Source organism: Pantherophis guttatus, chromosome 1, assembly GCF_059756535.1.
Source record: "Pantherophis guttatus breed Tessera chromosome 1, ASM5975653v1, whole genome shotgun sequence".
Lineage (NCBI taxonomy): Eukaryota > Metazoa > Chordata > Lepidosauria > Squamata > Colubridae > Pantherophis > Pantherophis guttatus.
Genome location: NC_142063.1, coordinates 168,847,939 through 168,860,740, shown reverse-complemented (window position 1 = coordinate 168,860,740; position 12,802 = coordinate 168,847,939). Strand labels below are relative to the sequence as shown.

At 36.7% G+C, this 12,802-nt stretch overlaps 1 protein-coding gene across 1 annotated transcript; it reads left to right on the top strand.

The window, feature by feature from the left end:
* Positions 1–1,764: 1,764 nt before the first annotated feature.
* CLK1 (CDC like kinase 1) lies at positions 1,765–11,665 on the top strand. The gene is made up of 13 exons (XM_034430630.3): positions 1,765–1,938; positions 4,844–4,989; positions 5,229–5,454; positions 6,486–6,576; positions 6,921–6,987; positions 7,591–7,707; positions 7,857–8,023; positions 8,162–8,256; positions 8,342–8,471; positions 9,126–9,208; positions 10,142–10,221; positions 11,218–11,308; positions 11,389–11,665. Exons 2-13 carry the CDS (start codon positions 4,844–4,846, stop codon positions 11,542–11,544), a joined length of 1,449 nt encoding a protein of 482 aa, XP_034286521.1. The 5' UTR covers positions 1,765–1,938; the 3' UTR covers positions 11,545–11,665.
* Positions 11,666–12,802: the final 1,137 nt, after the last annotated feature.

Below are 12,802 nucleotides of genomic sequence, written 5' to 3'. Positions count from 1 at the left end.
ATCCAATTTAGGAAATGACAAAAAACAAACAAGAATGAAAAAACCCTGCACAATCCAAAGGGATTTCATGCATCTAAAGGCCTGGGAGAAGTAGAGCAAGGAATATCCAGGTTTCATGGGAACCTCATTCCAGAGTTGATTTACTTTATGACTTCTTGCTACTAAAGCAGGTATGCTGTGGGCCTGAGAGCAACTACTGATGTTTGAAGATCTGCAATATACTCTACTGCAAAATCCAGATTAGGTATAGGAAACACACTGGGCAGTTATCAAATCTTGGGTATGTCTTCAATTTATGACCAGCTGCTTAGTGATCAAAATTATATGTCCTGCATAAAGCTACTACAGCCTGATTTTGAAATTAGGATGGCTGCAAACATGTCGTCCCCCCTCTTTATATGATTGCATTTTAGGTGCTTGGCAATCAGCTCACCTTTACAGCTGTTTGCAGTGTCCTGCAGTCATGTGGCCATGATTTGGCAAAAAAAAAAACCCACCAGTTGAGTAAAATGGATTTGCTTAACCACAAGATGCCAAAAATTGGGTCTGATTACATGATGCCTCAACTTACAACTACAAAGACACAACTATAATTCTGGGGTTCAATTGTAATTCAAAAGACTACCTGCACTTAGGTATCATCCAGATATCCTTCCATGCCTCAAGGTGCTGATTTTCTGTTCTCTAGCAGAGCAAGATAGGCAAACAAGTATCCAATGTGATACAAGCTGTTACACAAAATTATGGCCTGGATATTCAGCCAGCCTCAGATATTTAGTCCAACTGAGGTAGATGCATGTTTCTTTCTCTAGTGCAGATAGAGTGACAATGTAATTCTATGCTATAATCTCAGCACTTCCAATGAAGTAGGGAGAGGTACAAATGGATGCTGCTTCATGTTCATGTCCTGGAAGTAATGTATACTGCAGAAAAAAAGGGCCATTGCCACAAAAATGCGGTGTGCATCTCAACATGCTTTCAGTGATAATGGATAAAGAGCCCAACCTGCTGCATGGCTCCAAACTATGATTGGATGGGATGGTCTTAGCCTGGAAGGGATCACAACTACAATCATCTCAGGTTCCCACTGCTGCACTTACTCCCAGTGCTGGATGAATGCCATAAACTCAGTAGTTACTTCCATGAAAGGAGGGATTTATTTTTTTCTAAATCAGCACCAGATTGAATTCTATCTACCCCCAAAGCCCTTAACCCCTTCAGGATGTCTCCACCTGACAGAACTCCAGTCATCTGTTGTTCAAGAGGTTGCTTGAACAGTAGTGAGGGCGCTGCAATGCATTTGGCCACCTGTGTTCTTGACATACGATCAAAGCAGTTTTGCATTTGAGCGTTTCCTCACGACAAACTTAAGCGCAGAGCCATACTGGGAAGGTTCTGCCCTAATTCTTTGCTTAGAAGAGTCTTCGGATGAACTGCAAAGATACATTGGATAATGCAAACAGGAATAGCAGAACCACGAGGACGGAGATCTAGGATTCGTTCGGGCTCAAAATTTTCTGGAACTTGTCTATAAAATAATATACAAGGATGCAGTTTTCAGGATCATCTGATGCCTGGAAAAAAAATATGTTTTTAGACCGGGTCTTCATAATCTGTACTCTTTTGACAGCGAAGAAAAGACAGCCATCACCTTCCACTCCAACGCCACACCCACACGCCCTAAACTACTCACGCAGTACTGATTTGCGCAGGCGCGGAATGTTTTTTATTTTAATGAACCTCTGATTGTTGGCTCGTGACGCAGAGGGCGGGTTTATAATTTGCGCATACGTGTTCTTTACAACCCTTTTTTTTCTAGAACATTCTTGCCCGGCGCCATTTTGTTACGGAGAGGATCTTGTAATGGCGGCTAGGCAGTGAAGAACTGTAACGTATTTTAGAGACGCCTGTGACCGGAGAGCGGTTCCGAACGGAAAAGTAAGTTTGGGTGATACCAAAACCCTAAAGTCAGGGGTATTCGGCGTCAGATAATCTCTTCTCGTAACAGCGGGGTGAGTGGATCGTTTGTTGAAAGGGCAGGAGACGCGGGGACCTCGTTTGTTTTTCTTCGTGGAGATCTCGGTAGTCCCTTGTGTGTGCAAGCCGAGCCGATTCACTCTGTCGGTAGCTCTTAAGGCTAAGGAAAGGGCCGCCAGCTGTCGCGGTTCGGCTGCGGCCTTGAGGGCCTGAGAGAAAAACAGTCCCGGTTGTAGTTACGTTTCGCCTTAACGAAGAGGCAGAATTTTTATTTTTTTTTACACACACACACAGCGCGCTGTCATTGTAAAATAGATTTGCCTTTTTATTGCATGTTGACTGCGCCTGTAGCCTTCAAAAGGTTTTCTGAGCCGAACCTGGGAGGAAAAATACAGCATAACAATGATTCTCTGCGTGTGATGTACGGTTATTGTAAACTGAAATAGATCTTGAGGATGAGGTAATGAACGAGTAGGAATTACTAAAACGATTTTAATCAGAATATCTTCGATTTTGCTGTCGTTCTTGAAGATTCGGCGGCTGATAGTTTTATGAGGGAGGGGTGACAGTTAAAGGTAAGAGATCAGGAAATGTGGAAGAAGAAAGCTTTGAGTTTGGGTTTTTTATTTTTATATACAACGTAATAAGAGAAGAGATGATATGGAAATAGACACTAAAATTGTTACCAAAGCGCAAGGGGCTAAGAATAGCATCAAAACTAAAGTGCAGTTGAAATTACAGGGAAAAATGGCTGTTAGTAAAAGATTTTCCGCCTGAAAGAGGAAGAGATGGAGCCTGCTAAAGAGATGGGAGTGTAGAGTTTTTACTGCCAGGGCCAAATTTATTACCAATATTTCTTTCCGTTCTGACAGACTGATTTTAAGGGGTGGACTGGCTTATGAGGGTGAAATGTATATTCAGCCAAGCTGTTCTTTAACAATATAGCTGGGTGATTTTGGAGATATGGCCTTTTTGAGAATAGTAACTATTATTGAGTGTTGTTTCTTAAAGAGAATTTTTCTGTTGATATCAGTGAAATCTTATCTCTGTAGAATTAGATTCCACATATTAGACAATTTTTTTAAAGTGATTCTTCACATGACACGTTTGACCTATTCATTTTCTGGGTTTTACCAGATACTAAATCATTAATGAACTTAATAGACTGGAGTTCACAAGCCAGTGTCGAAAAACTTGGTGGTTTTATTGTTGTCCACATTGAAGATGGTGTTTTTACATTTATATTGTTATTTTTTGTATACAACAAGATATTGAGAGATACTTTTGACAAATGTATTCACAACTTTTGCTTTTTATGTTGAGCTTGATTAGGGAGTTCATGGAAATTTTCAATCCAGTCCATGTGTTTAGTATTTTAGAATCTGCAAAATTGCTTCTTTCAAGTTTGGTACTTACTTATTTATTTATTTATTTTATTTTATTTTATTCAATTTGTATACCGCCCTTCTCCTAGTGGACTCAGGGCGGTGCACAGCCAGAATTAAAACACATACCAATACAAAATTTAAAATTATTAAAAGAATTACATACTTTGGCCCAAATTTAAAACAATTCGAATTAAAACCCATTGACAGATTGAAAGCTAAAAAGCTATAAAACTAAAAAAGGCGAGGGGGTTCACGCCAGCCCTGCTTGATGGGAAAAAAAGCTTTCAGGGCACGGCCCGGAGATCCGATATCCTTCTTATCTCCGGGGGCAAATCATTCCAGAGGGCAGGAGCTGCCACAGAGAAGGCCCTCCCCCTGGGGGGTCGCCAGCCGACATTGCCTGGCTGACGGCACCCTGAGGAATCCCTCTCTGTGGGAGCGTACTGGTCATTTCTTTTATTAATTACATTATGGCCCTATCTTCTTCAGCCAGGTTTCTTAGAACTATTGGACTAGAATTCCTATTGGTACATCTGTGATTGTGATAATTGTAATCCCTTGTACCAAGAAGACACTGAAATTCTTAAGTCTGATTTTGGTAACACTGATCACACCCATATAATTTTCAAGTGTTATGTAAACAGGTAGTTCTTGACTTGCAACATTTCTCTTAGTGACTGTTCAAAGTTACAGTGGCACTGAGAAATGTCTTATGACCATTTTCCGCAGTTACAACCTTTGCAGGATCCCCATGGTCATGTGATCAAAATTCAGATGTTTGGCAATTGGTTCATAGTTATGATCATTGCTATGTCCCAAGGCCACGTGATCCCCTTTTGTGCCCTTCTGACAAGCAAAATCAATGGGGAAGCTAGATTCACTTAACCATGTGACAAACTTATCAACCGTGGTGATTCACTTAACAATTGTAGCAAGAAAGGTCATAAAATGGGGAAAGTCACTTAAGAAATGTCTCACTTAACAACAGAAATTTTGAGCTCAATGTCATAAGTCAAGGACTGACTACTTGTATTACAGTGATTATTAAATATATCAAAAGCAGATAACATGGGTAATATTAATTGGAACTGGTATTAACTAGTAGGCAACACAGTGTTTAAAAGTATATACATATATACTTTTATGTACGATATACACAAGTATATATTTTATTTTTCTCAAGCATGCATGTTATATTTCATTTGCTATTTGGACCTTTTGAAAGAGCTTTTCTATCTGGTTTTTTATGTATTCTGCTTTATGAGTGCTAAGAATCAGAGACTGATATGGAAATAAAGGTTTTTCTCATTATGTATTTTGCTGAGTTCAATATTTTGTTAACTGAGAAGGAAGATCATATGAGTTTTTTAATTTCTAAGAAAAATAGGGATGATTAATTGGAAATTATCCCCCAAAAATTGTCTAAATCATATTGATAAATATGATAATATATATTATATGTACTTAATCTATTTCAGATGAGATATTCTAGACAAAGTCAATATGGTGACTGTGATGAAAAACAATGTGGGGATTCCCAAAACCAGCATAAGAGAAAAAGACAATCAAACAGCACATATGAATACAAACGCTGCAAATATGATCACACTCCAATGTATGATAGGTAAGTTTTTTTCTCAGTTCTCAACGTCTGATTTTATCAAGTGATTTATGGTAACATTTTATGGGAGTTAGAATCTAAAATACAAGAACAATTCTTGATTTCCTATATCTGAAATGCTGGTTTTTAGTATTAAAATGACCTCATGTTTAATAATCCATTGTGTGTGTTCTTAAAATTGGAAGTATCTACAATGTGCAGTTTTTCATTACAAGATGTTTTATGAATTTTTCCCACTCTAGCATTTATAAAGATACCAGCTCCTTCCAGGAAAGAAGTGATGATCATGAACGCTGCTATGTTGAAGAATACAGAAGCAACTTTAGTCAGTTGTCTGAAACCAGGCACCATTGCAGGGTCCATGAGAATGACTATCACAACCATAGTAGCAAGTCATCTGGTCAGAGTGGCAGAAGCAGTTACAAAAGAAAATGCACGGCTGATAATAAATCATATCATACAGACACGGTATGTATAATTTAAAACACCTGGAACACGGATCTGGGTATTCTTTTAATTCAAATGAATGAGGATACATTCTAGCAAAGTTGGGTTTTTTTTTCTACTAGATGTGTTCCAAAATGGGAATACTTTGTAGCAACTGAAGACCTATTTTTCAATGATGATTTCTGTTATCTTGTATAACATTTTACTTTTAGAATATCTGATTACATTATATACTGAACTAGTGTTACATTATGTTTTCCTATAAGGAGGTGAAGAGAAAACACTACTCTTTGCTATTCTAAGACCTCTTAGGTTTCATTGGTGATATTGAAATAACTGCCTTTACGCAGATCTGCCTCATTAGGCAAATTGATATTCAAGGATAAGATTTGCCTCTTTATTAATGGAATAATTGATAGACTTGATCTACATTGTTTTTTTCCCATGGCTTATCATCTGACGTGCATCTGTCAAAGTAGACGCTGAACCTCTATTGAATTATAATTACTGGATGAATAGAAATTAGGACTGCTTAGAGCAATTAGAAATATTAGAGGTTTTGTGATGAATTTTTATTGCCCTAATTAGGTGTAATATGCAAAATTGCACCTCCACTTGTATATGCACTTGTAATATGCGCTTGTTGAGATTATTTACCCAAAGATTACTTTATAGGTCAGTACATGCCAACACTTGATGTATGACAGCATTAAACTGAAGAATATTTATTGCAATTTTAAAATACTAAATAAAATAATTCTTCTAGTGAACCATATTTTAAAAGCATATATATATTATTTGTTGTTACCTTGCCACTTGAAGTACCTTATCTGAAAATCTGTTCCTTGCCATGTTTTTTTCCTGTAACCTAAACTATGTGCCCTGTGAAATTCTGGGGAATTTGAAATTGTTCCTGCCAACCGTTTGTGGCCTGGCGCGTATCTGAATGCCTGAATATCTCCCTGCTGAATGAATTTCGTATTCTGCCCTGAATTCACTCGGGTATATTGATTGGCTGGATGATGTTGGTGCCGCACACTTGCCGTTACCAGAGGAGTCACCGAAGGAAAAGATCCAGGAGTGTAGAGGATGATGAGGAGGGTCACCTGATCTGTCAGAGTGGAGACGTACTAAATGCAAGATGTATAGAATATTTTTCACAACTTACTTTCAAGATAGAATAATTTCTTTTAGATAAGTCAGGAAATTTTTTGGAAGTCCTTTACTTTGTGTTTCTTTTGTTACGTGTTTTGTTTTGTTTTCTTTTGGGGGGTTCTATTATTATATAGAGTTAAACTTAATCGAAACTTCCTGTATAGTAAACAGAGCTGATATAGAACAAGATAGACATAAATGTCTTGGAGACTTGACGGATTAAATATTTAAAGTTGTCTAGTTATACTTTTTACATAACGGCATAGCATGGTGTATTGAATAATGAAAATATGTCATTACTTATATAACTGATTGCTTCCCCTCTGTTTTAGATGAAATTATCACTACTGTTGGTGAAGGTGCTTTTGGAAAAGTAGTAAAATGTATTGACCACAAAACGTAAGTGTTTTTATGCTACTCAGTTTTCTAAATCTCAGTTTATAATGTCATTTCCTCTTCCCTTTCCTTGTGATTGGAGGTTTCTCATGTCAGCTGAAAAAAAGTATTGATTTTGAAAGTCTAAAATATATACGGTCTAAATGTCTGAAGGACCATCTTTTCTATTAAGGTGGTCAAGAAATGCTCTTTTGAAGATGGCCCCTTTATCAGAGGCCTGTTTTCCCGATTCATTGCGGTAGTGGAAGAAAGAGTTCTTCCATGAAAATTCTTAGCATATCTGTACTCAATGGTTTTCCAGAAATCTGCAAACATAATGTAAACGGCAATGTAATAAAAAAGGGTAAACTGCAATTACTTTGAAATACATGGATTTTAAAAAAAGTTTGTTTTCAACAGCTCTGCCATAAATGCACAATTTATCATTTTACTTCATTTTAATAATCTCATTGACAGTCAGGAAATGTGCATATATTTTAATATATAATGTTCTAAAAAAATAAAGGTTAATTAATTAAATTAATTGTAAAACAGTTTTTCATTCATTCTGACAAGACTTCATTATTCCTGTGACTATTAATGACACTTCAAAACTTTTTCTTTTAGGGGAGGTAAACATGTAGCAGTGAAAATCGTAAAAAATGTTGACAGATACTCAGAAGCAGCTCGGTCAGAAATACAAGTGTTGAAGCACTTAAATATGTCGGATCCTAATAGTACATTGTAAGTATATGATGCAGTTAAAATTGAATGTGTCCATGTCTTTCTTCCTCCCTCCCAAAGTGATTATATTCTCTTGTATACTAGTTTCTCTGTAATCATTGACATTCTTATTCAATGATGCCTTCTGAGTAACCTTATTGCATTTACAGTCACTGTGTCAAGATGTTGGAGTGGTTTGATCATCATGGCCATATTTGCATTGTATTTGAACTGCTAGGACTCAGTACCTATGATTTCCTTAAAGAAAATCGTTTTCTGCCTTTCTGTCTGGACCATATCAGAAAAATAGCTTATCAGATTTGCAAATCTGTAAATTGTAAGTATGTATTAAGCTGTCTTTTTAGCAATCTCAAGGCAAATAAATGCAAAATATTCTTTAATTAAAATATTTTTAGGTTGTAAACGATATTTAAAAAGGTCTTAAGCTAAAATACAACTTTGGATTTTTTTACAGTCTTGCATTCAAACAAGCTGACCCATACAGATTTGAAGCCTGAAAACATATTATTTGTGAATTCTGATTATACAGAAGAATATAACCCTAAACTGGTAAATTTTATCTCTTAATATTTAATAATTGCTTTCATAGCTGATTCTTACTACTTATGCCTAATAATCTTATGCTACATTTCAGAGACATGGTGAACGCACATTGAAACATCCAGAGATCAAAGTTGTAGATTTTGGAAGTGCAACATATGATTATGAACATCATAGTACACTTGTATCTACAAGGCATTACAGAGCTCCTGAAGTCATATTGGGTGAGATAACGTGCATATACTAGTACAAAAATTTGCAGTGTTCGTATTTTTTTCTGTAACGTATGTTGCAAATTTTAAAATAAATAGTTTAGGATATACTCTAGACTTGCTAAAATCTCCCAGGTTGCTTCAAACGGAGGAATCTGTCCAAAAAAATACACAATAGTCAGTGCATGAAGTGAAACACCAGTCAAAACCCCTGTTTTAATCCAGCAGAAGTAGTTCAAAGTTGAACATGTGAAGGATATCATCAATTGGGAGAGGGAAGATGCTGGGAAGATATGACGGTAGAGTGCCAGCCAGTTGAATATACTATGTTGGGAGAGCAACAGGAGTGTTGAAGAGGGACGCTTGGAGAATGCAGGCCTATGAGATTTGTTGCTGTGGGATAGCAGTAGCTGAAAGGAGGGAAAGGCTATGGTAGTTCGTTGGGGGTAGGAGGGCAATGTTGCGTCTGTGTTGGGAGCTATTGAGGCGAGGGGAATGACAGAAAAAAACCACCTGTTTATATTTTGTTTTCATCCAAAACCAACAACAGCTAAAGCAGTTTTGACAGAATATCCTTAATTCATTAATATCAGTAGTATTTATAGTTTGAAAGTCTTGTAGTATTTATAGTTCGCACAATTCATTTTATATATATTTTTGCCACAGCTTTGGGATGGTCACAACCATGTGATGTCTGGAGTATTGGCTGTATTCTTATTGAATATTACCTTGGATTTACAATATTTCCGGTATGTGACTACAGAGGCATGTGTTACAGAGGTAGTGATAATTATTAAGAAGTTTTTTTAAAAAGATTTACACTTGTAATTTAAAGTATTATGTGATTAGTAATTCAAAGTAAAATAAGAATTGAAGTCAACAGGAAGTGTGTAATTTCAGTATAGATCAGGGGTGTCAAAACTCAAGGACCAGGGGCTGGATCCGGCCCATGGGGTGCTTAGATCTTGTCCCTTGGACCGCCCTGGAAACAGCAAAGGACCGGCCCGTAGTGCCTCTGCCAGCAAAAACTGAGCTCTCAAGGGCCGCGTGCGGAACTCCCAGGCTCTGTTTTTGCTGGTAGAAGGTTGCAGGAGGCTATCGCAGCTGAAAATGGAGCTCATAAAGGCCACTTGCGGCACTCCCAAGCTCTGTTTTCACTTGCAGAGGGTTGCAGGAGGCAGTCGCAGCCAAAAATGAAGCTCGGGAGCCCGTTTTCACTGGCAGAGTGCTTGGGCCACCACAGGTGCCCCCAACATGAGTGATGTCAAGCTGGTCATGCCCACCCTGGCCACGCCCACCGTAGCCCCCCAAGATCAACACACAACCATGATGCGGCCCTCAATAAAATTGAGTTTGATACCCCTGGTATAGATAAAAGCAATAGTGCTGAAATAGCACTATTTATGGGAGCCCAAGATGTCATATCTAAAACTGGAGAACTTGTCTAGAACAGAAAATGTCGATTCCATCCTGAGGCTTCAGATGCTACACTTCTTTGAAATGCTGCCATGTGAAATCCATTGCCTATAAAACACTTCAATAGTATTTAAAAAAATAATTTTTGTTTGTTCTTGCAAAAATCTTCCCCCTCTCCCTTCCAAACATACTTTGCAGCATTGTTTTGTATTCACTGTATGTTTTGTTTTTCTGAAATTTTCAATAATTGTTTTTTTTCCCTTTAGACGCATGACAGTAAAGAACATCTGGCTATGATGGAGAAGATACTAGGACCATTACCAACTCATATGGTTCAAAAAACCAGGTAAATAAATGTTTGAGGTTTTTTTCCCTTCAGTATTTTTTCTTCCTCTGCCAAATACCACGAGTATTTATATGCTTCTGCTTAATTATTAACTTACATTTTAAAAAATAATTTAGTAATCTGAAGCAATAAAGGTATTTTGAACTGGGCATTGGTTCTCTTTAGTAGATATCTTGAGGTAAATTTTATGACTCTGGGATTACATTGTAAGATTTAAAGTAGTAAGTACAATGGTCATGTTGTTATTCACATTTTATCATAGACACTACATGGCAGAATGTCTCATATTGTGGCCCTAATTATAATCATTGTATACATCAGAGCTATTTCTCGTTTGATGTTTTGGAGCTGGTACTGGTTCTCATCTGTAAAGTACTGTTCTGCCTTTAATTTTTTACGATGAAATAAAAATTCATTTTTATTGTGATAACTCAGGATGTCATACTCATGGTCCACGGGCTGGATGTGTCACGTACTGGCCACCCCCACTCCCGGTTTAGCAAAGGGGGAAAGTCAATATGTCACATGATGACAGAGAAATGATGCCAATTTGACACCCCGTGATAACTAATGTGAGAATATACTGGGATGGTGTACTATTCTGTTACTTAATTTAGGAGGAAAATTAAATTTTTCTCCTTTTTGTAAGTAGTATTGTGCAAAGCATTCAAGAAGTTTGTTTTTGTACATTGTTGTATTGGAGTTGCTGGGGGAAACACTGTCCATACAAAATAACAAGAGACAGACTTTGAAAAATCCATTGAAGCTTTTCAAAAGATGCTTCACTTGCACTAACATGCTTGTGAAGCAGTTTTTAAATGGTGCGCACCATCTGATATAAATGTGAATATAGGAAATGTGCAAATAACCTTTATAAAAATAAAAATTGGTTTGTGATCTGAGTTATGCCGAAGCAGTTATAAGGAAGGTGTTATGCTAGATTTGTCATTGCTAAAACTGCCTTTAAATAATTTCATTCTTAACACTTTATAACAGAAAACGCAAATACTTCCGGCAAGATAGTTTGGATTGGGATGAATTCAGTTCTGCTGGCAGATATGTTTCAAGGCGTTGCAAGCCACTGAAGGTAAAATAATATGCTGCTCGACTAAGTTTCTTCTACTCCGTTTTCTCAGAAGTGCTAATTATTTTTTTTCCTATCCACAGGAATTCATGCAGTGTCACAATTCTGACCATGAGAATCTATTTGATCTTATTCAGAAAATGTTGGAATATGACCCTGCCAGACGAATTACACTTAACGATGCTTTGGCACATCCTTTCTTTTCTCCATTAAGAAAGAAGATGAAACGAGATTTTTAAAGATTCTGCCATTGAAAAAAACATGTTTTACATATTTATTTTGTAATTCTGTAAATTTATTTTTTGATATTGTCTTGCTTAGTCTGTTAAGATAGCTCTTAAAATAAAACATTTAGCAACATTTAGTGTACAGTCGTTTTCTTAATATTGCATGTATGCTGTGGTTACATGGGTGGCTAAAGTTTCACTCTCAATTTTCTTTTGGAGCTAGGAAAGAAATTTGAAATATAGGGAGCTCCCCATCTCTTACAATTCCAAAATGTCTTCTGTATTTCCTGTCTCATAAAAGCAGAAAATCTGTTTATGGTTTTAGTCTAATTAGATTTCAGGAAACTTGTTCCTGAAGGTATTTTATATGCAGTGATTGCATGAATAGGCTTTTTTTTTGAAAGCCCTAGCTGCACTGACTCATGTACCATACTCTATAGTCTATATAGCTTACCTGTTCTAAACTTTTTTTAAAAAAATGACGAAGTTTTAAGAAAGCTAAAAATGGGGAACAGGTGTGGTACATGCTACAAAGTACTCTCTCATGTTTCCAGTAGGGATGTGTTACATATCAAGAATGATCTGAGTTTGAAATGCCCATTTTTTTGAATTTCTGAATGTTGTCCCAGATAGGTTGTTTAATTCCATTGTTTCCTGTAAGAATTTTAAATATTTCTTCAGTTTTTGTTGGAGCTCTTCAGCAATCTTTATGGACATGAAAGAACTCAGTATGCCTTTTACAGAGCAATGGTAACCTGCTCCAAACTAGACACTTTGCTATATATTGGCAAATACAATTCTCAACAATGATGGGGAGTTGAAAGAAATATTTTTATTATGAGTGCAGTTTTTTGCATAAAGAATTAAAAAATGCTTGTATCAACATAGCATTTTTTGGCTGTTCCAAATTTAATGCCAATGGAATGACATTTTCAGTTTTGTGCATGGCCCTATGTTCTATTTTGTATACAGCCATAACTATAGCTGCACTCTTATAAATGGTGACTACCATGTTTCCCCAAAAATAAGACCCTGTCTTATATTTTTTTGAATCCTGAAATAAGTGCTTGGCCTTATTGCCATGCGCTCAAAAACCCGATTGGGTTATCAGGATGTCTTATTTTGGTGGAAACAGGGTAGTTGCAATGAAGTCAAAAGATTATTTCCTATGTTAGTAAAATGGAATGAAGCTGCAGGATAGTAAAATTAAATATATATGAAATGAGAGAAATATATGTTCAAAAGTGGGAATCTGCTTTAGGAAATAAAT